The sequence below is a fragment of the Oncorhynchus nerka genome, linkage group LG13, assembly GCF_034236695.1.
Source record: "Oncorhynchus nerka isolate Pitt River linkage group LG13, Oner_Uvic_2.0, whole genome shotgun sequence".
NCBI classification, from domain to species: Eukaryota; Metazoa; Chordata; class Actinopteri; order Salmoniformes; family Salmonidae; genus Oncorhynchus; species Oncorhynchus nerka.
Genome location: NC_088408.1, coordinates 89,817,621 through 89,841,602, shown reverse-complemented (window position 1 = coordinate 89,841,602; position 23,982 = coordinate 89,817,621). Strand labels below are relative to the sequence as shown.

General features: G+C 44.0%; 1 protein-coding gene across 2 annotated transcripts in view; it reads right to left on the bottom strand.

Moving 5' to 3' along the window:
• Positions 1-14,227, bottom strand: part of LOC115140333 (scavenger receptor class F member 2-like) — a 34,676-nt gene extending 20,449 nt beyond the window's left edge. For both annotated transcript variants that reach the window (XM_029678670.2, XM_029678672.2), the window contains exons 1-5: positions 13,419-14,227; positions 7,974-8,032; positions 7,713-7,814; positions 6,926-7,445; positions 598-816 (exon numbers count right to left, since the gene is read on the bottom strand). In XM_029678670.2, coding sequence (XP_029534530.2) covers positions 598-816; positions 6,926-7,445; positions 7,713-7,814; positions 7,974-8,032; positions 13,419-13,522 — 1,004 coding nt within the window. In that variant the 5' untranslated portion in view covers positions 13,523-14,227. The remainder of the gene's footprint in view (positions 1-597; positions 817-6,925; positions 7,446-7,712; positions 7,815-7,973; positions 8,033-13,418) is intronic.
• Between the last annotated feature and the right edge of the window lie 9,755 nt (positions 14,228-23,982).

The following is a 23,982-nucleotide window of genomic DNA, read 5'->3' as shown; positions in this document are numbered from 1 at the left end:
AACAAGAAGCAATATTGATTATAGTCATTGTAATGATAAAAAAAAAGAACAAAGAAAATAGTGAGTCTCAGAGACATAAGCGATGCATGCAAGCACAAGTTCAAACCTCTGATGTAGTGACTATAAGACAGAATCTACGTAAATCACATACTGAAAAGTACTGTGTTCACTCAGAACATTAGCACAGGACGAGCGCATTGGTTAGTACAAGTTCAAATCTTAGAAATTATTCTTTCAAGTGCTTGAAACGGAAATACAAAAAGTCTGTGATATGTTGGCATGAGAACAAGTGGACAACATGACTGCACTAAACAATAAAGATAATGTGTTTTTCCACATCATCTGTCGACATGAAATGTTATTTGAAATTCTACAAAGTTAAATACCCATTAGGGCAATAAATATTTAGTCTCCTACTAAACAACTACAATGGAATGTGAACATGTGTGTCTGTGTGTGTGCTTGTCTGTGTGTGTGTGTGTGTGTGTGTTTGTCTGTGTGTGTGTGTTTGTTTGTATGTGTGTGTGTGACAGGGGTACACAAACGTGTGTGTACCCCTGTCCGTGGTTCCAGGTGTATACAAGAGGCCTCTCTCACCTGTCCCCGATCCAACCGGGGTTGCAGTGGGAGCACTTTCCGTCGATGCGGTTGCAGAAGTGGCCGTCTTTACACGGAGGACACACATCCCGGCAGTTCTCTCCGAAGAAGCCTGACAGGCACATCTGGTCACACTTGGTCCCGTTCCAGCCCCTCTCACAGGTTACACACCTGCCCTCAGTTATCTTACAGGGCTGCTGCCCCTTACAGTGCCCACACCTGGGGGAGGGGAGAGAGAGAGAGACATTAGAACACCTGGGGGAGAGAGACATTAGAACACCTGGGGGGACATTAGAACACCTGGGGGAGGGGAGAGAGAGAGAGACATTAGAACACCTGGGGGGGACATTAGAACACCTGGGGGGGGACATTAGAACACCTGGGGGGGACATTAGAACACCTGGGGGAGGCATTAGAACACCTGGGAGAAGGGGGAGAGAGAGAGACACATTAGAACACCTGGGGGAGGGGGAGAGAGAGGGACATTAGAACACCTGGGGGGGGGACATTAGAACACCTGGGGGAGGGGGAGAGAGAGAGAGACATTAGAACACCTGGGGGGGACATTAGAACACCTGGGGGGGACATTAGAACACCTGGGGGAGAGAGGCCGAAAGAGGGGGAGACATTAGAATAGAAGTGGAAACATTGGTTGTCTGAAAAATGGCACCATATTCCTTATGTAGTGCAGAGAGAAAGTATTGCACTATATGGAAATAGGGAGCTTTTTGGACGAAGCCGAGTCTCATCACAATTTGGGAGCAGCATGACTACTGGATGACATTTTGGTCAGTTTTGGTAAATATCTCATAGTTTTAGTGCTGTCAAAACAATGCCTTATGTGTAAGACAACACTTGATGATTTGCTACATTTGGGACCTGTATACATATTCAATGTGTGTAGTACAGATGTAGGATCTTAATTTGATCACCCCGTTGCAGAACTTTTAATGTATTTGAGGTTTTAAAAAGGCTTCTGAACTTTGTAATTTCCACTTTTACACCTGATTTTCCCTTAAGAAAAATGTATCAACTCCTCCAAAATTGTCCATTAATTATAATCCACATAATAATTCACATGTCCTGCTGCAGCAAACTGGCTCAAATTAAGATTTTACACATGTACCTATCCTTAGAATATCAACAACACTGAGGTTAGAGAGGTGTGGGAAAGTTGCTACATTGCGGTTGTACAGTCGTGGCCAAAAATATGGGCACCTTTGTACTTTAGTAAAATAATGCACCATTTCTTCCAGAAAACCATTGAAATTAAAACATATTTTGGTCTCCACATACTGTATGTATGCGTTTGGTGTGCAGTTGAACAAAAAAACAACAAACAAAAAAAATCTGAATAATATAGTAAGCTTATTCCACAAAGAAATCCTAAAATATCCCGGACAATAATATTTGAACCTTCTAGAAGTAGTTAGAAATAATTCAATTTCAAGCATGTGATTCTCCTTTACTTTGGAAATCAGCTCACCTGTGGTGAGTTGCAGGTGCCTGCAATACATAAATCATTAAAATAGGAGGTCAGACAAGATTGTAGCCAAGCATGGACAATCTGAAGGCTACAAGTCCACCTCCAGAGACCTTGAAGTTACTTTTCCACTGTATGTATCTAGAAGTTTAAGGCCCATGCCGCTGTAGCCAACCTCCCTGGATGTGGCCACAAGAAAAAACTTGATGGAAGATTGTTTGAATGGTGGAGAAAGCACCTCGGTCAACTGTCCCACAGATTCAAGCTGACGCTCAGACACAAGGTAGGACAGTTTCAATGCACACCATCGTTGCCAACTCAATGAAAGAGGGTTATATGGTAGGAGACCCAGGAGGACCCCACTGCTGTGAGAAAGACCTAACAAAGCCTGAATTCAATTTTCCAAAACACACCTGAACATGCCCAAATCCTTCTGGGAGAATGTCCTGTGGACAGATGAGACCAAATTAGAGCTTTATGGTAAAGCACACCATCTCTCTGTTTACAGAAAACAAAACGAAGCAATACAAAAAAAGAACACCTTCCCTACAGTCAAACATGGAGGTTCAGTGATGATTTGGGGTTGCTTTGCTGACTCATGTTCATGGCATCATGGAAATACCAAGGCATTTTTGAGCGCAATGTCGGAGCCTGTGTCAAGAAAGCTGGGTCTCCGTCGAAGGCCATGGTTCTTCCAGCTAAAGACCCCAAACACACTTCAAACAGCACTCAGGAATGATTCCAAGACAAACGCTGGACTGTTCTGAAGTGGCCAGCAATGAGTCCAGATCTAAATCCCATTGAAAACTTGTGGAGGGATCTGAAAACAGCAGTTAGGAGAAGGCACCCTTCTAATATGGGAAAGCTAGAGTCGTTTGCACAAGAAGAGTGGGCCAAACTGCCAGTACAGAGGTGCAGGAAGCTCATCAATGGCTGTAGGAAGCACTTGATTGCAGTTATTTTTACCAAAGGCTGTGCTACCAGATATTAAGTCTAGGGTGTCAAAACATGTGCCATTTCTGTTTATTTTCTGTTTTAAATGGATATATTAAGTTCTGAATCAAAACAAAGGTTCTGTAATATTAACAGTGAAATAAAGAATTGTGGAGACCAAATACTTGTCAATTTCAACTTATTTTTTCGTGGTGTCCAATTGGTAGTTACAGCCTTGTCTCATCACTGCAACTCCCGTACGGACTCGGGAGAGGCAAAGGTCGAGAGCCGTGCATCATCCGAAACACAACCCAACCAAGCCGCACTGCTTCTTGACACAATGCCCACGTAACCCGGAAGCCAGCTACACCAATGTGTCGGAGGAAACACCGTACACCTGGCGACCATGTCAGCATGCACTACGCCCAGTCCGCCACAGGAGTCGCTAGCGTGTGATGGGACAAGGACATCCCTGCCGGCCAAAACCTCACCTAACCCGGACGACCCTGGGCCAATTGTGCGCCGCCCCATGGGTCTCCCAGTTGCGACCGGCTGCGACAGAGCCTGGACTCGAACCCAGAATCTCTAGTGGCACAGCTAGCACTGCGATGCAGTCCAATTTCAACTTATTTTTAGGGAAAATTGTGAGTTACCTGAAAAAAGTACAAGGGAGCCAATATTTTTGGCCACGACTGCATAACACCAGTTCTGCAGACCCTGAACAAGGTTATCCACTTCAATTGAATGGCTTCAGCATATTGGATGATTATTATGAGATAATGTGACCACAAATTCCCCAGTATTTCCCTATTAAACTGTTGCTCCATGACCTAACATGTTGAAGATATGTTAGGAGTTATCAGCTGGAGCTTATGTCAATTCATATAAAAAAAAAAACACTGTATAATATAGATAGACTATAATATGGATTTGAAAGTTAAGATCCTTAGCAAAAATAAAGAGAAACTTGTGCTTTAGTGTCACGCCCTGGTCGAAATATATTATGTTTATTCTTCATTTATTTTGGTCAGGCTAGGGTGTGACATGGGTTATTGTGGTGTGTTTTTGTCTTGGGGTTTTGTGGGGTGTCTACGTAGTCTATGGCTGCCTAAGGCGGTTCTCAATCAGAGTCAGGTGATTATCGTTGTCTCTGATTGGGAACCATATTTAGGCATCCATATTCTTTGAGTGTTTCGTGGGTGATTGTTCCTTTCATTGTGTTTGCACCAAATAGGGCTGTTTCGGTTTTCACATTTCATTATTTTTGTAGTTTCTTCATGTAGAGTTTTTTCCTTCATTAAAATATTATGAATCATCATCACGCTGCATTTTGGTCCGACTCTCCTTCACCACAAGAGAACCGTTACAGAATCACCCACCACAACAGGACCAAGTGGCGTGGTAACAGGCAACAGCAGCAGCAGGAGCAGCGCGAAAAGAATTTCTGGACTTGGGAGGAAATCCTCGACGGGAGAGGACCCTGGGCTAAACCAGGGGAGTGTAGCCGCACCAAGGTGCAGCGAGAGAAGGACTGGACATGGGAGGACGAACTGGACGGTGAAGGACCCTGGGCTCAGCCTGGAGAATATCGCCGCCCCAAGGAAGAACTGGAGGCGGAGAAAGCGGAGAGGCGCTGGTATGAGGAGGCAGCACGGCGGCGCGGATGGAAGCCTGAGAGTCAGCCCCAAAAATGTATTGGGCGGGGGCTCACAGGGAGTATGGCTATGCCAGGTAGGAGACCTGCGCAAACTCGCTGTGCTTATCGGGGGGCTAGAGAGACCGGGCAGGCACCGTGTTATGCTATGGAGCGCACGGTGTCTCCAGTGCGGGTGCATAGCCCGGTGCGGTACATACCAGCTCTTCGTATTGGCCGGGTTAGAGTGGGCATCGAGCCAGGTAAGGTTGGGCAGGCTCGGTGCTTAAGAGCTCCAGTGCGCCTGCACGGTCCGGTCTATCCAGAGCCACCTCCACACACCATTCCTCCGGTGGCAGCTCCCCGCACCAGGCTTCCGGTGCGTGTTCTCGGTCCAGTCCCACCAGTGCCAGCACCACGCATCAGGCCTACAGTGCGCCTCGCCTCTCCAGCGCTGCCGGAGTCTCCCGCCTGTTCAGCGCAGCCAGAGCCTTCCTCATCTCCAGCGCTGCTTGAGTAAAATATGGACAGTCTCCTGCCTGTTCAGCGCAGCCAGAGGCTTCCTCCTCTCCTGTGCTGCCGGAGTCTCCCGCCTATTCAGCGCTGCCAGAGCTTTTCTCCTCTACAGCGCTGCTGGAGTCTCCTGCCTGTTCAGCGCAGCCAGAGCTGCCAGCCTGCATAGAGCAGCCAGAGCTGCCAGTCTGCATGGAGCAGCCAGAACTGTCAGTCTGCATGGAGCAGCCAGAACTGTCAGTCTGCATGGAGCAGCCGGAGATGCCAGTCTGCATGGAGTTGCCAGTCTGCATGGAGCAGCCAGAACTGTCAGTCTGCATGGAGCAGCCGGAGCTGGCAGTCTGCATGGAGCTTCCAGTCTGCAAGGAGCTGCCAGTCTGCAAGGAGCTGTCAGTCTGCAAGGAGCTGCCAGTCTGCAAGGAGCTGTCAGTCTGCATGGAGCAGCCAGAGCTGCCAGTCTGCAAGGAGCTGCCAGTCAGCATGAAGCAGCCAGATCCGTCAGTCTGCCAGGATCTGCCAGTCAGCCAGACTCTTCCAGATCTGCCAGTCAGCCAGACTCTTCCAGATCTGCCAGTCAGCCAGACTCTTCCAGATCTGCCAGTCAGCCAGACTCTTCCAGATCTGCCAGTCAGCCAGACTCTTCCAGATCTGCCAGTCAACCAGACTCTTCCAGTTCTGCCAGTCAACCAGACTCTTCCAGATCCGCCAGTCAACCACTCTTCCAGATCCGCCAGTCAGCCATGATCTGCCAGAACCACCAGCCAGCCAGGATCTACCGGATCCAACTACCTGGCTCAGCTTTCTCTTAGTGCTGGGCTTCCTCTCAGTGCTGGGCTTCCTCTCAGTGCTGGGCTGCCCCTCAGTCCCGAGCTTCCCCTCAGTCCCGAGCTTCCCCTCAGTGCCGAGCTGCCCCTCAGTCCCGAGCTGACCCTCAGTCCCGAGCTGACCCTCAGTCCCGAGCTGACCCTCAGTTTCGAGCTGACCCTCAGCCCCGAGCTGACCCTCAGCCCCGAGCTCACTCTCAGTCCAGTGGGGTTCCGGGTGAGGACTACTAGGCCATGGTCAGCGGCGAGGGTGGACTATCCTAGGACGCGAGGAAGGGAGACTAAGACATTAATAGAGTGGGGTCCCGTGCCGGAGCCGCCACCATGGACAGACGCCCACCCGGACCCTCCCTATTGTTTTGATGTGCGTCCGGGAGTCCGCACCTTAGGGGGGGGTTCTGTCACACCCTGGTCGAAATATATTATGTTTATTCTTCATTTATTTCGGTCAGGCCAGGGTGTGACATGGGTTATTGTGGTGTGTTTTTGTCTTGGGGTTTTGTGGGGTGTCTACGTAGTCTATGGCTGCCTGAGGCGGTTCTCAATCAGAGTCAGGTGATTATCGTTGTCTCTGATTGGGAACCATATTTAGGCAGCCATATTCTTTGAGTGTTTCGTGGGTGATTGTTCCTGTCTTTGTGTTTGCACCAGATAGGGCTGTTTCGGTTTTCATATTTCATTATTTTTGTAGTTTCTTCATGTATATTTTTTTCCTTCATTAAAATATTATGAATCATCATCACTGCATTTTGGTCCGACTCTCCTTCACCACAAGAGAACCGTTACATTTAGGATCATTGGCTTTTTATGTTTCACATCTGTTACATTTTCCTTAAAAATGTATGTTCCCTATTCTGTTGGAATAATACTCCCTCTCCAGTGAACTCAAATGTTTCCCTCCAGTGAACTCAAATGTTTCCCTCCAGTGTTTTGGTTCCTCACCTGTTCTTGCAGTTCTGTCCATAGAATCCAGCGGGACACGGTTCCCTGCAGAACTTCCCTCGGTACCCCGGGGTACAGGTACACGAGCCGTCCACCTGGTTGCACTTCCCATGGACACACTGACAATACCTCTCGCACCGTTGGCCCCAATGTCTCTCCTGGCACTGGCACCGACTCGTAAACTGCTCGCATGGTGAGTTATTACAGTTACACTGGATGGCACAGTTCCTCCCCGACCAACCTAGACTACAGTTACACCTTCCTGTGTTCTGGTCACACACAGAGTTGAGACTGCAGTAGCAGTTGTTAGCACACTGAGGGCCCCAGAAGCCATGGTGGCATGTGCACGAGCCCGTGTCCTGGTCACACTTGCCCTTCTGGCAGAGGCAGGGCTTCTGGCAGTTGGGCCCCCAGCGGTTGGGGTTGCACGTGCACTTGCCCGTCATGTCGTCACAGTGGCCGTTGGGGAAGCACTGGCACTTGCCCTTGCAGTCGGGGCCCCAGAATTGGGTTGGGCACTCTGGGGAAGAAGGATAGAGACCTTTTCAGATGATCACCGGAACTTCACAAGTCAAGGAATATAATGTAGAATGGCTTCAACATGTCCCTTCTGTTGGTTTAGGACAGCATATTCAACACCATTTATTCAGAGCTGACAGTTCAGTTTAATTTAAACTATTAACTGTAACATAATGGTTCCCTTGACAATGAAAGTACAAGTCAAGGCCATGAAAGTGATTTGAATATATACGCATCAAATATAGTATCACAAAAGCAAGTTGCTTACTTGTATCACAACTGGCTCCGAAATATCCATGGCGACAGCGACATTCATTGGGCCTGACACACACCTCATTCTCCTTACAGGTAAAGTTCCCTACACAAAGAGCTGGTGGGAGGAGGTGAATATTGAATTATTATTAGCAATATCCACAACATGAAAACCTACCATGTTGTACTACTTTGTTGTGATGTTACTGATACATTACAAATGTGAATATGAAGAGGTATGGAAATACTGTGTTTTGATGTTGATATGTATACATACGTGTCAAACATTCATTGCCTAGCTGCCCCCACCCACTGCAGCATACCAAGCCTGGTGACCTGAAACAGAGGGGAAGAAGAGAAGACAGGAAACACTCAGTGTAGCACAACAACACGCCACAGCCCTGAACCGCCACCATCACCACTTCCAATACCATCTCCAACACCACTACCACCACTGATACCAACACCACAACTACTACCACCACCACCACTACCCCAACCACCACCACTGATACCACAACTGCTACCATCACTACCACCACCACCACTGATACCACCACCACAACTACTACCACCATCACTACCCCAACCACCACCACTGATACCACAACTGCTACCATCACTACCACCACCACCACCACCACCACTGATACCACCACCACAACTACTACCACCATCACTACCCCAACCACCACCAGTGATACCACAACTGCTACCATCACTACCACCACCACTGATACCACCACCACAACTATCACCACCACTAAAATCCCCACCACCACCCCCATTACCCACACCAGCATCAACTACCATCACTACCATCCCCCCTACCAATACTACCACCACTGATACCATCACCACTATCACCACCAACACTACTACCACCAACACTACTACTACCACCATCACTACTACCATCAACACTACCAACAACATCACTACCACCACCATCATCACTACCACCACCACCATCACTCCCACCACCACCACCACCATCACTACTACTACCATCACTACTACTACCATCACTACTACTACCACCATCACTACTACTACCATCACTACTACCACCACCTCAAAATAGTATTTGTTTTCTTTTAAAAACGTTCAGTGTTTCATTGAGCCTGGAGTGTCAGATGGACAGGGTTTTGCACTAATCTATTGGTTCCATTGCGCCAGGCAAGCTACAGCTAAAATATCTTAAAGAAAACAAATACTGTTTTAAGATGACCCCACGTCTAGCCAGAAAGTAGTGGGGAGTGTGAGTTTAGAGAGGCATGGCGGTCTAGTTGGTGGCAGCAACACCGTGCACTGCACCTTTTGCTTCCACACCACTGACCTCCCAGAGGACCCATCCACACTTTTCCTTCCTCTGAAGGGTTGGGGATGGCATTCTGCCTTCAGTCAGACACAGGGAGTGCACACATACACACACTCACCGATAGAGACACACACACTTTTTTACTCTAAAACTACGCCAGCTTATCTCCTCTGTTATGTCTCAAAGCTACTCCTGTGACACGGAGGTAGGCGGAGTTTGAGAGATTCTTTACAATTCTGGATTTAAAGGTATGCAAACATGTCTCTAAAGCTGTGCAGTTTACTTTAATGCCATGAACCTTTGTAAACTATGAACCAGGTCCACTCTCAGTGAGGTGCTTCCAAGGTGGTCAGTGATATCTGTGTAATGTAGATAAATCACATTTTTTTGTTCATGTACGGGGTTGAACCCATCTGACCTTCGACACACAGTTCAATCCATCACAGCTCTGGAGAAGACCGATTTTTTTTCTTTGTGTGAAAGATGTGGTTTTGAAATAGTAGGACCCATATTTCGTAACTCCTATATTTGTTATTTGCCACTTCGAAGGGCGTCTAGTACTGAACTCCTCATTCAACATAATATTAGTTTCTTGAGACAAAATCAGATAGCAGCTTTCCCACTATTTTATGTGTTTGCATTGCATTTCTCACTTTCCAATGGTACTTTATGATGCACTGAATACTGACACACAATGACGTGTGAACAGGCATTGTTGATGTTGTCAATGGCCCATTTACAGTCAGCGAACTGATTTATCCCAGCTACAGTAGAGCTGATTTACCAATGCCAAGCTACAGTAGAGCTGATTAGGAAACGCCCAGCTACAGTAGAGCTGATTTAGCAACGCCCAGCTACAGTAGAGCTGATTAGGAAACGCCCAGCTACAGTAGAGCTGATTTAGCAACGCCCATCTACAGAAGAGCTGATTAGGAAACGCCCAGCTACAGTAGAGCTGATTAGGAAACGCCCAGCTACAGTAGAGCTGATTAGGAAACGCCAAGCTACAGTAGAGCTGATTAGGAAACGCCCAGCTACAGTAGAGCTGATTAGGAAACGCCCAGTTACAGTAGAGCTGATTTAGTCACCTAGTTACAGTAGAGCTGATTTAGCAACACCCAGCTACAGTAGAGCTGATTAGGAAATGCCCAGCTACAGTAGAGCTGATTAGGAAACGCCCAGCTACAGTAGAGCTGATTAGGAAACACCCAGCTACAGTAGAGCTGATTAGGAAACGCCCAGCTACAGTAGAGCTGATTAGGAAACGCCCAGCTACAGTAGAGCTGATTAGGAAACGCCCAGCTACAGTAGAGCTGATTAAGCAAACACCCATCTACAGTAGAGCTGATTTAGTCACACCCAGTTACAGTAGAGCTGATTAAGTCACACACATCTACAGTAGAGATGATTTACCAACGCCCAGCTACAGTAGAACTGATTTACCAACGCCCAGTTACAGTAGAACTGATTTACCAACGCCCAGTTACAATAGAGCTGATTTACCAACGCCCAGTTACAGTAGAGCTGATTTACCAACGCCCAGCTACAGTAGAGCTGATTTACCAACGCCAAGCTACAGTAGAGCTGATTTACCAACGCCCAGCTACAGTAGAGCTGATTTACCAACGCCCAGTTACAATAGAGCTGATTTACCAACGCCCAGCTACAGTAGAGCTGATTTACCAACGCCAAGCTACAGTAGAACTGATTTACCAACGCCCAGTTACAATAGAGCTGATTTACCAACGCCCAGCTACAGTAGAGCTGATTTACCAACGCCCAGCTACAGTAGAGCTGATTTCCAACGCCCAGCTACAGTAGAGCTGATTTACCAACGCCCAGCTACAGTAGAGCTGATTTACCAACGCCAAGCTACAGTAGAACTGATTTACCAACGCCCAGTTACAATAGAGCTGATTTACCAACGCCCAGTTACAGTAGAGCTGATTTACCAACGCCAAGCTACAGTAGAACTGATTTACCAACACCCAGTTACAATAGAGCTGATTTACCAACGCCCAGTTACAGTAGAGCTGATTTACCAACGCCCAGCTACAGTAGAACTGATTTACCAACGCCCAGCTACAGTAGAGCTGATTTACCAACGCCAAGCTACAGTAGAGCTGATTTACCAACGCCAAGCTACAGTAGAGCTGATTTACCAACGCCCAGTTACAATAGAGCTGATTTACCAACACCCAGTTACAGTAGAGCTGATTTACCAACGCCCAGCTACAGTAGAGCTGATTTACCAACGCCCAGCTACAGTAGAGCTGATTTACCAACGCCCAGCTACAGTAGAGCTGATTTACCAACGCCAAGCTACAGTAGAGCTGATTTACCAACGCCAAGCTACAGTAGAACTGATTTACCAACGCCCAGCTACAGTAGAACTGATTTACCAACGCCCAGTTACAGTAGAGCTGATTTACCAACGCCAAGCTACAGTAGAGCTGATTTACCAACGCCAAGCTACAGTAGAGCTGATTTACCAACGCCCAGCTACAGTAGAACTGATTTACCAACGCCCAGCTACAGTAGAACTGATTTACCAACGCCCAGTTACAGTAGAACTGATTTACCAACGCCCAGCTACAGTAGAGCTGATTTACCAACGCCCAGTTACAGTAGAACTGATTTACCAACGCCCAGCTACAGTAGAGCTGATTTACCAACGCCCAGCTACAGTAGAGCTGATTTACCAACGCCCAGCTACAGTAGAGCTGATTTACCAACGCCCAGCTACAGTAGAGCTGATTTACCAATGCCCAGCTACAGTAGAGCTGATTTACCAACGCCCAGCTACAGTAGAGCTGATTTACCAACGCCCAGCTACAGTAGAGCTGATTTACCAACGCCCAGTTACAGTAGAGCTGATTTAGCAACGCCCAGCTACAGTAGAGCTGATTTAGCAACACCCAGCTACAGTAGAGCTGATTTAGCAACGCCCAGCTACAGTAGAGCTGATTTAGCAACGCCCAGCTACAGTAGAGCTGATTTAGCAACGCCCAGCTACAGTAGAGCTAATTTAGAAACCCTGAGGACAGACATAAGAAATGCTAGGCAGCAATGATAAATTAAAAACAACTTCCCTCAATTCATCCTGTGACTGAACCCAGTAAAAATATAAAACAAAAGGCACAAATGAAAGAAAATGATAGGGATGGTGCACTGCCATTAAGAAAGCACTCAAGCTTGTAAAAAAAAACAACTAAGGATATGATTGTGATTGAGATTTGGGCCAATGCCAAATGTGTATGTGGTGAGGATGAAGAATGGAGAGTTTACTGTACCCTAAACAAAAACACTCCATGGGGATGCTAAAAGTCTAAGTATTGACCATCAAACCAACTATATAGACCTGGGCAACAACTACGACAATAAAGAAACATGTTTTATACAGGCTACATGAGGTACTGTAAATGCTCACCATTGGCTATTGGAGTTGTATTGTCAGGAGACATTCTAACAAGGAAAGGTAAGGATAGAAGCAGGCTGGGCCCTGGGGTCTCCCTTCTAATGTCAGAGTGTGTTGAAGGGCAGAACACAGACGGCTATGACTTCTACTTTGGATCCCATACACTCTTCTCTTGCACCTGAACCTCCTTTGACATGCTTGCATAGTAAAGGTGCTTACTGGAGAGTAAGAAATAAATGCTTCAGCTAATAGATTGTGTGCGTGCGTGCACAGCAATGACACACACACACACACACACCATGGGTGTTCAGAATCGAATGAAAACATTGGAAGACTGAGCTGTTTACGTTCAGTCTAGAACTTTCCTTTGTGTCTGGCAGCTGAAGCCATAACATTTTGTGTGGTTATTTTCAGTCATTTAGCTTAATGTTTCCAGCTCCAGTCCTTCAGTACCTCCGACAGAACGTTTTTGTTGTAGCCCCGGACAAACTCCCCTGATTCAACTCATTCAGGGCTTGATGATTTGTTGACAAGTTGAATCAGATGTGCTTGTTCGGGCTACAACAACAAACATCTGTGCTGTTGGGGTACTCAAGGACTGGAGTTGGGAAACACTGAACTATCTGATGCCACGACTTCAGGCCAGTGTCACTCAATATATAGCGCCCCCTATAAGAAAATATGGAACATTATCTACGGTTCCAGATGTATATCGCATCTGGATGGGATGGCTGTTCAGATGGACTCCTTCTTGTGTAAGGAGACGTTGTACATATGAAAATAAATACGACCAACAAGTACGCAATATCAAAGATGTAAAGTGTTAGTGGAGGGAAAGACAACGTAAAAAAAAAGTATTTTGCAATGTGAGCAATCAATAAATAAAAGCACAATGCATCAAGAAGTAGGTTAGCTGCACGATATGGAGAGCGATAGAGGCAGGCAACTCCTTTTTTACTCGACAGTACCGTTATTCTACTTACCCTGGTAGTTTGCATACATTCCTGCCTTTGGGATTGAGTTCTTGGCTGAAACTCGAAAAAAATGAACAAACCACCACAACTGCAAAAAAAAAATTCAATTCCATTTTACAAGAAACAGCATTCTTCTAGACGCATCTTACACTCTGCGTTCCTCCTCTCCAGAAAACAACAGTTTATCCTACTATTGTGTTATCCAGGGTTTCTTTATGTATAATCCACGGCGGTAAAAGGTGTTTATTTGTTATTGTGGGAACTTCAGAAACGTTATCCAAGTATGGTATAATACAGGTTCCAATTGAGGAGAAAATGTTTACCACTGCGCTATCTACGCCAACGACGTACCCAAGAGTCGAAAGAAAGTGTAGCGACACCAAACCACACAGAGTACTGTTCCAAATAAATTATAAGACCCAAAGATGTGCACGCAATTCGATCTCCTCGAATGATGACTTTCGTTCATTGCAGATTTGTAACAGAACTATTCGTTATTCCATACATTTTCAAAAGACTAAGCAAGCAGGAAAGAGGTATCAGGAAAGTAGCGGAAGCCAACAACAGGCATCCTCCTTCGACAATATAAGCAGGCGTTTATTGCCACCAACCATAATTTGGCCACAAAACTTGTTTTGTGCCCAGCGGAATAACTAAACTAGCAGCAAACGAGTAGAAAACTAAATATTTCAACAGGCAGAGTCAAAATGTCTTTAAATCAAAGATTAATAACGTTTTATTCCGTTATTGTCTTCTCTTTCTTGGGCTCTCACGTGTGTCAGGGGAAAATTCCCGATTTAGCTTAGTCTATCCTTCGCTGTCGTTACACAGGGTCAAGTGGATTTACTTTTCGTGCGCCACAGTTGATTTCTTGTTCTGAGAAAAGAAGCCATAAGCAACTAAAAAAAGTGGGTGTGCCACAAGTGGACCAATAGACAATATTATGATATAGGCCTATGTCTGGTTCTTCAATGTCCACATTTCCTCAAAATATAAGAAAATACTTTAATAATAATAATAATTTTGTTTAAAAAAGTGGTTTTATTTATAGTAAAATAATAGGAGTAATTCAATTTAGGCAATGAGGTACCCAAACTGTATTTATTTATTCAAATGTTTGTAACATTAGTGTTAATCCCAATCAATCATTATTCAAAGCCAACTTCATTGGATCGAAATTTAACAGAAAGAAAAATCTCTTGGCAGCACCCTTCCTACAGTTAACTTCCGCAAGGCAATGGCGCCCCCGTCTGTTTCATTGAATGAACTGACAAAATAACCGCATTCAATTCAATTCAATACCGTTTTCAATACTTTACTGTGCGATTAATACAATAATTATGTTCATCAACTTGTTACATTAATTTGGAAAATAAAAACGACGATTTCCTGTTTGATGGGATATTTATTGGGACATGTGTTTTCAATTGTCGAGCTGGAATCCACCTGAAAGTCTTTACCAAGGAGGAATACACACGTGTTTTACGTCAAAACTGTATCCGCCCTTGCACGGGCAGGCGCGGATATAAACATCTGAAGACAATGTCCTTTCTAAGCGGAGTAGGACGCGAGCACACAGTTGGACTCCACGGAAAAGCAGAAATGCTTCCCCCTCTCCAAAGACCTCTATTGATTTTGAGCATACACAGGAAGCATACGAGAGTAAAGACAATTTAGAACTGTTCAGAAGTTTGGTGGTTTTCACACTATGCTCTTATGACCTTTTGATTGATACGGAGGTTTGGTAGGCCTATACTAATCAATCCTTTTTCTTTTCCTCCCCCTGTTGTAAAGCTCAAACTGGCGAAGTGCATATAAATCAAAATTAGAGGCGCGACAGGTAGCCTAGTGGTTATAGTGTTGGACAAGTAACCAAAAGTTTGCCAGATCAAAACCCTGAGCTGACAAGGTAATATGTCGTTCTGCCCCTGAACAAGGCAGTTAACACAAAAATAAGAAATTTTGCTTAATGACGATTTCTCTTGCCTAGTTAAATACAAAATAGGCACATCATGCTGTTTACATCAAGGTTTCCTTCTGTGGTTACACTTTCTGATATGTCTATCCTGCGATGCTGACTTTAATTATACTGAACAAAAATATGTTGCATTTCTGCAACACTTTCAAAGATTTTACTAAGTTACCGTTTATGCAAGGAAATCAGTCAGTTGAAATAAATTGATTAGGCCCTTCAAGCCCCTGATTCAGAAGAACAGGGCTCCATCCTGGACCACAGTGTTATTTTACCTTTAACTAGGCCAGTTAAGAACAAATTCTTATTTTCAATGACAGCCTGTTCAGAGGCAGCACAACAGATTTGTACCTTGTCAGCTCAGGGATTTGAACTTGCAACCTTTTAGTTACTAGTCCAACACTCTAACCACTAGGATACCCTTCCGCCCCATGTAAAGGAGGACCTCACACAGGACGCAGTGACTGAAGAGATTTGCTTATTACTTTAAATGCTCTTCCTAACCTATTTCATCGACCAAAAAACAGAATGTTGCTAGAACTTCAGGTTTTACTAAATGTTCTGGTGGGGTCCCAGCAGCCATCGTTAGTAGAACAACATCACATGTTAATGTTGGCTTATAAGAAAACAGGTGTGTGTGTCCCTTTATCAGAATGAAAATAGGGGATTGTTTTGTGTATGAATTCAAAGTACTATATACTTCTGAGAGCACACAGACATCTTGTTAAGCAAACCAGTTTTTATTTTTCACACATCAAAAATGTTTCCGCAAACAAAGGTTATTTCCTTATTCTGAATGAAAGGCATCCAGATCTAACCAGGGTGAACGACCACAGTATGATTTTCCCCTCGTTTGAAGCCAGGGACAGGCTATAATTTGATATCCCTCTCAGGATGTAAACACTAGTCTGTCCAGACCCCATTGGTCGGTTGGGTCAAGGCCCTCCTCGCCTGATTGGCTGTCCTCTCGGAACTCTCACTCTTCAGGAATTCTGTCACATGAGGCAAGCTGCAGCAGCACAAGACAGAGTCAGTAGAGACAGTCGGATCCCTGCTCTGATATAAACCTGTATGACAGGCCAGGAAAAACTTACACAACCGTTCTCTCTGAGGAGAGCTAGGCTTCATATGGGTTAGATCATGCAGCTATGTAGTCACACTGAGTTATCCTAAGTTTTTCTTTTGAACTCACCTTCATTAGCCCCTCTTTGGAGGATAACTTTAACTTTGAGATTACACGCCTAAAAATAAGTAAATGGGTCTGAATTGCATCCAGTGCGAGAGAGCGAGTGAGAAAGAGAGAGAGAAAGAAAGAGAGGGAGAGTGTGAGCGAGAGAGAGAGAGCAATAGGGACATAATGCCAAAGGACTGCGTGTTTCTCTGTGTCTGTCTCTCTCTGAAAGAGGTCACTCTGGTCAGGTACATTTCAGAATCAGCAAGCGATCAGCTCTGTTGACTCAGATCAATGGCTGCCTGAGATCTTGTTTAATATGCAAAAACAGATGTAAGACAGTGTGGCTTTTACTCACTCCCTGCCCTGATTGAAAAATCTCCTAACTCTACCATGAAAATAATATTAGGACAGGACACCCCAGTCACTTCTGCTGTTTAGTTTTCGGCTTAGTCTGGACTTTGTCTGCCATCAGAAGACAGTCAGACCTTTGTGTTGGTAAAAAACAGACTTGCAAGGCATAAGCCAGGAAGAGTTAGCTTGTCCACTTTGATGCAAGACCACTTTCTGATACAATTGTGCTTGACATGTACTCATGTGACTTATCAAAGACACTTGCACCAGGCAGCATCTCAGCAGCATGTGAGTGAGAGACAGTATGAACAAGAGGGGAATGGAATGGAATATAAAATAATAGAATAGAATCGTTCCCAAGAAGAAAAAAAACAGCTCATACATTTACACACAAATAACCAACCCAATTAACAACCCACCCCCTAGATATTTACATTTCCATCTCATGTATGATGAATGTATTCCACTTACAGTCCAGACATGCCATGATACCATCTACCCCGTTACCAAACTTTCTTACGTCCAAATACCCCAACAATATCTCACGGACTGACACGGTATTCGACCATGGTCCAAATGGGAGATAAAGTTTGACGGTTAAGTTTAGGCATTGATTCCGATTGGTTAAGGGTTAAGGTTTGGGAATAAAAGAAAAAGAAGAAAAGAGTGCCTAGCAGTGGGATTGAACCTGCAATCCTTGGAGCCAGAGCTCATGGCTTACGTCCATCCCCATCCACAACGCTCACTTGATGGTAATAGTGCTCACCATTGCCCCTAGTGGCCCGGTATTGAAGGCATCTCCCAACATTCTGTGGACCAGGATGAATGTCGAATACTGCACTGGATCTGGTGTGACCAGGCTGAATAGCCATCAAGCTTACTGGCCCCTGAGTGGTCACATGAGTCAGACCTCATTTCTGTGATCTGTAATGGTATGGACATAGGTCCAGCTGTATAGTGTGTCTGAGTGCACTTCGTGAAGGTCCATTTTAAACATGGGCAGGGATAGCTCAATCAGTCTATCTGGGGCCACCTGTGGTGAGATGTGTCCTATATCCACCGGCTGGTGCCTCAAGGGCAATACAGTTCATGGAATTGTGGTTATTTAAACAAATGGAATGGGATTTGATGTGCCAGGCTCATGTTCACCAAGGAATTTAATGTCAATGTTTGTGTGTGGACTGTGGCGAGCTCCAACATAATGAACACTATAATACTGTTCACATCCATAACGAGTGAATCATTCAGCTTTCTTTTTCTCTCCTTTTTTGTTGACAGATCACGTGTGTCCGCTGCAGAGAAAGAAAGCTTAAGCAAGTCCGTCTGTTTGGGTGTTAGGCTTACATTTGAGGGACTAACTACATTGCCTTGCAAAAGTATTCATCCCCCTTGGCGTTTTTCTTATTTTGTTGCATTACAACCTGTAATTGAAATAGATTTCTATTTGGATTTCATGTAATGGGCATGAAAAAAATTACTTGTTTCAATAAAATAAAATAAATGTAAAACAGAAAAGTGGTGCATGCATATGTATTCACCCCCTTTGCTATGAAGCCCCTAAATAAGATCTGGTGCAACCAATTACCTTCAGAAGTCACAGAATGAGTTAAATAAAGTCCACCTGTGTGCTATCTAAGTGTCACATAATCTTTCACATGATCTCAGTATACTGTAGGTGTTCCTTTTGTCCAGGTGGGAAAGGGCGGTGTGGAATGCAATAGAGACCATGTGAAGACTTACAGAAAATGTTTGACCTCTGTCATTGCCAACAAAGGGTATATAACAAAGTATTGAGATGAACTTTTGTTATTGACCAAATACTTATTTTCCACCATAATTTGCAAATAAATTAATTAAAAATCCTACAATGTGATTTTCTGGATTTTTTTTCTCTCATTTTGTCTGTCATAGTTGAAGTGTACGTATGATGAAAATTACAGGCCTCTCTCATCTTTTTAAGTGGGAGAACTTGCACAATTGGTGGCTGACTAAATACTTTTTTGCCCCACTGTATATACACATGTTCTGAAAGGCCCCAGAGTCTGCAACACCACTAGGCAAGGGGCACCACCAAGCAAACAGCACCATGAAGACCAAGGAGCTCTCCAAACAGGTCAGGGACAAAGTTGTGGAGAAGTACAGATCAGGATTGGGTTGTAAAAAAATATCAGAAACTTTCAACATCCCACGGAGCACCATTAAATCCAGTATTAAAAAATGTAAAGAATATGGCACCACAACAAAACTGCCACGAACGGTCCGCCCTCCAAATCACATGGACCAGGCAAGGAGGGCATTAATCAGAGAGGCAACAAAGAGACCAAAGATAACCCTGAAGGAGCTGCAAAGATTCACAGCGGAGATGGGAGTATCTGTCCATAGGACCACTTTAAGCCGTACACTCCACAGAGCTGGGCTTTACGGAAGAGTGGCCAGAAAAAATCCATTGCTTATTAATTAAATAAAAAAATAAGCAAACACGTTTGGTGTATATGCATAGTCACTTTAACGATACCTACATGTACATACTACCTCAATAAGCCTGATTAACCGGTGTCTGTATATAGCCTTGCTACTCTTTTTTTCAAATGTCTTTTTACTGTTGTTTTATTTCTTTACTTATCTACACACACACACAAACATACTTTTTTTTCTCCGCACTATTGGTTAGAGCCTGTAAGTAAGCATTTCACTGTAAGATCTACACCTGTTGTATTCGGCGCACGTGACAAATAAACTTCTTTTTTTTCTGTTGACGCTATGAGAATAGAAAGATTCAGTACTTTTGTGAAGCAGCACAGTTGAAAAATATATGGCAAATAGAATAGTTATAGTTGAGAGATAGAAGAGAGGGGTTGAATGGAGCTGAAGGGTGGGACTAATAACAAGATAACCAATTCTAAAACATACAGGGTCTGTAAAATTTATATAGGTTCAGAAATGTTGTGAAATAACATGGTTACAAATAGAAAACCAACTGGATGGACATCAGAAGTAGAAGAAGGACTAAAAACAAACAAAATATAACTATTGTAAAATAGATTGTGTCTGTAAATTGTGTATAAGATTTATAAACTGAAGGTAGAAGCCTAAGTGTTTATTAGTTTATTCCAATTGGGGAAAGGGTGGTAGGGTTTGCGGGGAATAATAAAGTTATATTCTTTAAAAAGTATGTATGTCTATATAGGTATGTGTATGTATATATTTGTATATGTATGCATACGTGTATGTATATGGATATATATATTTACCCCCCAAAATATTTTGGGGATTGGAAATTATGCAGACAATTACATTGATGGAAGCAACAATCTTTCCGCAATATAAAAAGTTATTGGTGACAGGGGTCAGTATTTTCACATCCGGATGAAATGCTTGCCCGAATTCAACTGCCTGCTACTTATATTACTCATAATTCAACTGCCTGCTACTCACGGATAGAAAACACTCTGAAGTTTCTAAAACTGTTTGAATCATGTCTGTGAGTATAACATAACTTATTTAGCAGGCGAAACCCCAAGGACTAACTACTACCGCCCCGTAGCACTCACTTCCGTCATCACAAAGTGCTTTGAGAGACTAGTCAAGGACCATATCACCTCCACCCTACCTGACACCCTAGACCCACTCCAATTTGCTTACCGTCCAAATAGGTCCACAGACGATGCAATCTCAACCACACTGCACACTGCACTAACCCATCTGGACAAGAGGAATACCTATGTGAGAATACTGTTCATCGACTACAGCTCAGCATTTAACACCATAGTACCCTCCAAACTCGTCATCAAGCTCGAGACCCTGGGTCTCGACCCCGCCCTGTGCAACTGGGTACTGGACTTCCTGATGGGCCGCCCCCAGGTGGTGAGGGAAGGTAACAACATCTCCACCCCGCTGATCCTCAACACTGGGGCCCCACAAGGGTGCGTTCTGAGCCCTCTCCTGTACTCCCTGTTCACCCACGACTGCGTGGCCATGCACGCCTCCAACTCAATCATCAAGTTCGCGGACGACACAACAGTGGTAGGCTTGATTACCAACAACGACGGCCTACAGGGAGGAGGTGAGGGCCCTCAGAGTGTGGTGTCAGGAAAATAACCTCACACTCAACGTCAACAAAACTAAGGAGATGATTGTGGACTTCAGGAAACAGCAGAGGGAACACCCCCTTATCCACATTGATGGAATAGTAGTGGAGAGGGTAGTAAGTTTTAAGTTCCTCGGCGTACACATCACAGACAAACTGAATTGGTCCACCCACACAGACAGCATCGTGAAGAAGGCGCAGCAGCGCCTCTTCAACTGCAGGAGGCTGAAGAAATTCGGCTTGTCACCAAAAGCACTCACAAACTTCTACAGATGCACAATCGAGAGCATCCTGTCGGGCTGTATCACCGCCTCGTACGGCAACTGCTCTGCCCACAACTGTAAGGCTCTCCAGAGGGTAGTGAGGTCTGCACAACGCATCACCGGGGGCAAACTACCTGCCCTCCAGGACACCTACACCACCCGATGTCACAGGAAGGCCATTTAGATCATCAAGGACAACAACCACCCGAGCCACACCCCGCTATCGTCCAGAAGGCGAGGTCAGTACAGGTGCATCAAAGCTGGGAACGAGAGACTGAAAAACAGCTTCTATCTCAAGGCTATCAGACTGTTAAACAGCCACCACTAACATTGAGTGGCTGCTGCCAACACACTGACTCAACTCCAGCCACTTTAATGGGAATTCATTGGAATTCATGTAAAATATATCACTAGCCACTTTAAACAATGCTACTTAATATAATGTTTACATACCCTACATTATTTATCTCATATGTATACGTATATACTGTACTCTATATCATCTACTGCATCATTATGTGATACATGTATCACTAGCCACTTTAAACTATGCCACTTTGTTTACATACTCATCTCATATGTATATACTGTACTCGATACCATCTACTGCATCTTGCCTATGCCGCTCTGTACCATCACTCATTCATATATCTTTATGTACATATTACGTTATCCCTTTACACTTATGTGTATAAGGTAGTAGTTTTGAGAATTCTTAGCTAGATTACTCGTTGGTTATTACTGCATTGTCGGAACTAGAAGCACAAGCATTTTGCTACACTCGCATTACCATCTGCTAACCATGTGTATGTGACAAATAACATTTGATTTGATTTGATTTGACAAACCATTCCGATTTTTTTGAGGTCACTCTCCTTTCAATGAGGTTTCATTGGGAATCCAGCTTTTTAAGGGACCTTCTTGCAGTTCCTACAACTTCCACTGGATGTCAACAGTCTTTAGAAATTGGTTGAGGTTATTCCTTTGTGTAATGAAGAAGTACGGCCATCTTGAACGAGGGTCACTTGAAGTGTACTGTTAGATAGAGGCGCGTGACCAGAAAGCTAGCTACAGTTTGTTTTCCTCCTGTGTTGAACACAGATCATCCTGTCTTCAATTTTATTGATTATGTACGTTACAAAATACCTAAAGTTGTATTACAAAAGTAGTTTGAAATGTTTTGACAAAGTTTACAGGAAACTTTTGAGATATTTTGCGCAAGTTGGAACCAGTGTTTTTCTGGATCAAACGCGCCGAATAAATGGACATTTTGGATATATATTGCCGGAATTCATCGAACAAAAGGACAATTTGTGATGTTTATGGAACATATTGGAGTGCCAACAAAAGCTTCTCAAAGATAAGTCATGAATTATATTTTTATTTCTGTGTTTTGTGTCGTGCCTGCAGGGTTGAAATACGCTTCTCTCTCTTTGTTTACTGGGGTGCTATCCTCAGATAATAGCATCTTTTGCTTTCGCCGAAAAGCCTTTTTGTAATCTGACATGTTGGCTGGATTCACAACACGTGTAGCTTTAATTTGCTATCTTGCATTTGTGATTTAATGAAAGTCAGATTTTTATAGTAATTTATTTGAATTTGGCGCTCCGCATTTTCCCTGGCTTTTTTATATCCCAGAGAGGTTTTAACTGATCCACCACTTAAAAAAAGATTGCAGAACACATCCAACTTGAAGGAGCTGGAGCAGTTTTTCCTTGAATAATTGGCAAATATCACAGTGGCTAGATGTGCCAAGTTTATAGAGACATACCCCAAGAGACTTGCAGCTGTAATTGCTGGAAAAGGTGGCTCTACAAAGTATTGACTTTGGGGGGTGAATAGTTATACATGCTCAAGTTTTCTGTTTTTTTTGTCTTATTTCTTGTTTGTTTCATTAGAACAAATATTTTGCATCATCTAAGTGATAGGCATGTTGTGCAAATCAAATGATACAAACCCCCCAAATCTATTTTAATTCCAGGTTGTAAGCAACAAAATAGGAAAAATGCTAAGTGGGTGAATAATTTCACTAGCCACTGTACACACTACCATTCCAGGGTTTTTCTTTATTTGTATTATTTTCTACATTGTAGAATAATAGTGAAGATATCAAAACTATGAAATAACACATTTGGAATCATGTAGTAAGCAAAAGTGTTTCATAAATCAAAATACATTTTATATTTGAGATTATTCAAATTATATAACTTATCACAACACAACTGATTGGCTCAAACGCATTAAGAAGGAAATAAATTCTACAAATTAACTTTTAAGAAGGCACGCCTGGTAACTGAAATGCATTCCCGGTGACTAACTCATGAAGCTGGTTGAGATAATGCCAAGAGTATGCAAAGCTGTCATCATGCAGAGGGTTGCTATTTGAAGAATCTCAAATATAACATATATTTTGATTTGTTTAACACTTTTTTGGTTACTACATGATTCCATATGTGTTGTTTCATAGTTTTGATGTCTTCAGTATTATTTTACAATGTAGAAAATAGCAAAAATAAAGAAGAACCCTTGAATGAGTCAATGTTCTAAAACCTTTGACCGGTAGTGTATGATGCAAATGGTTGCAATAGGGAGGGATGCTGGTGTGTTTGTTGCACCCTTCCCTCCCCCGTAGGCGATGACCGCAGAGAAAATAAGTACAAGGCTCACGACAGTTCGCGGACCGCCAAGGGGGAGGGGCCGGAGCCAAGACATATTTCGAAGCAGAC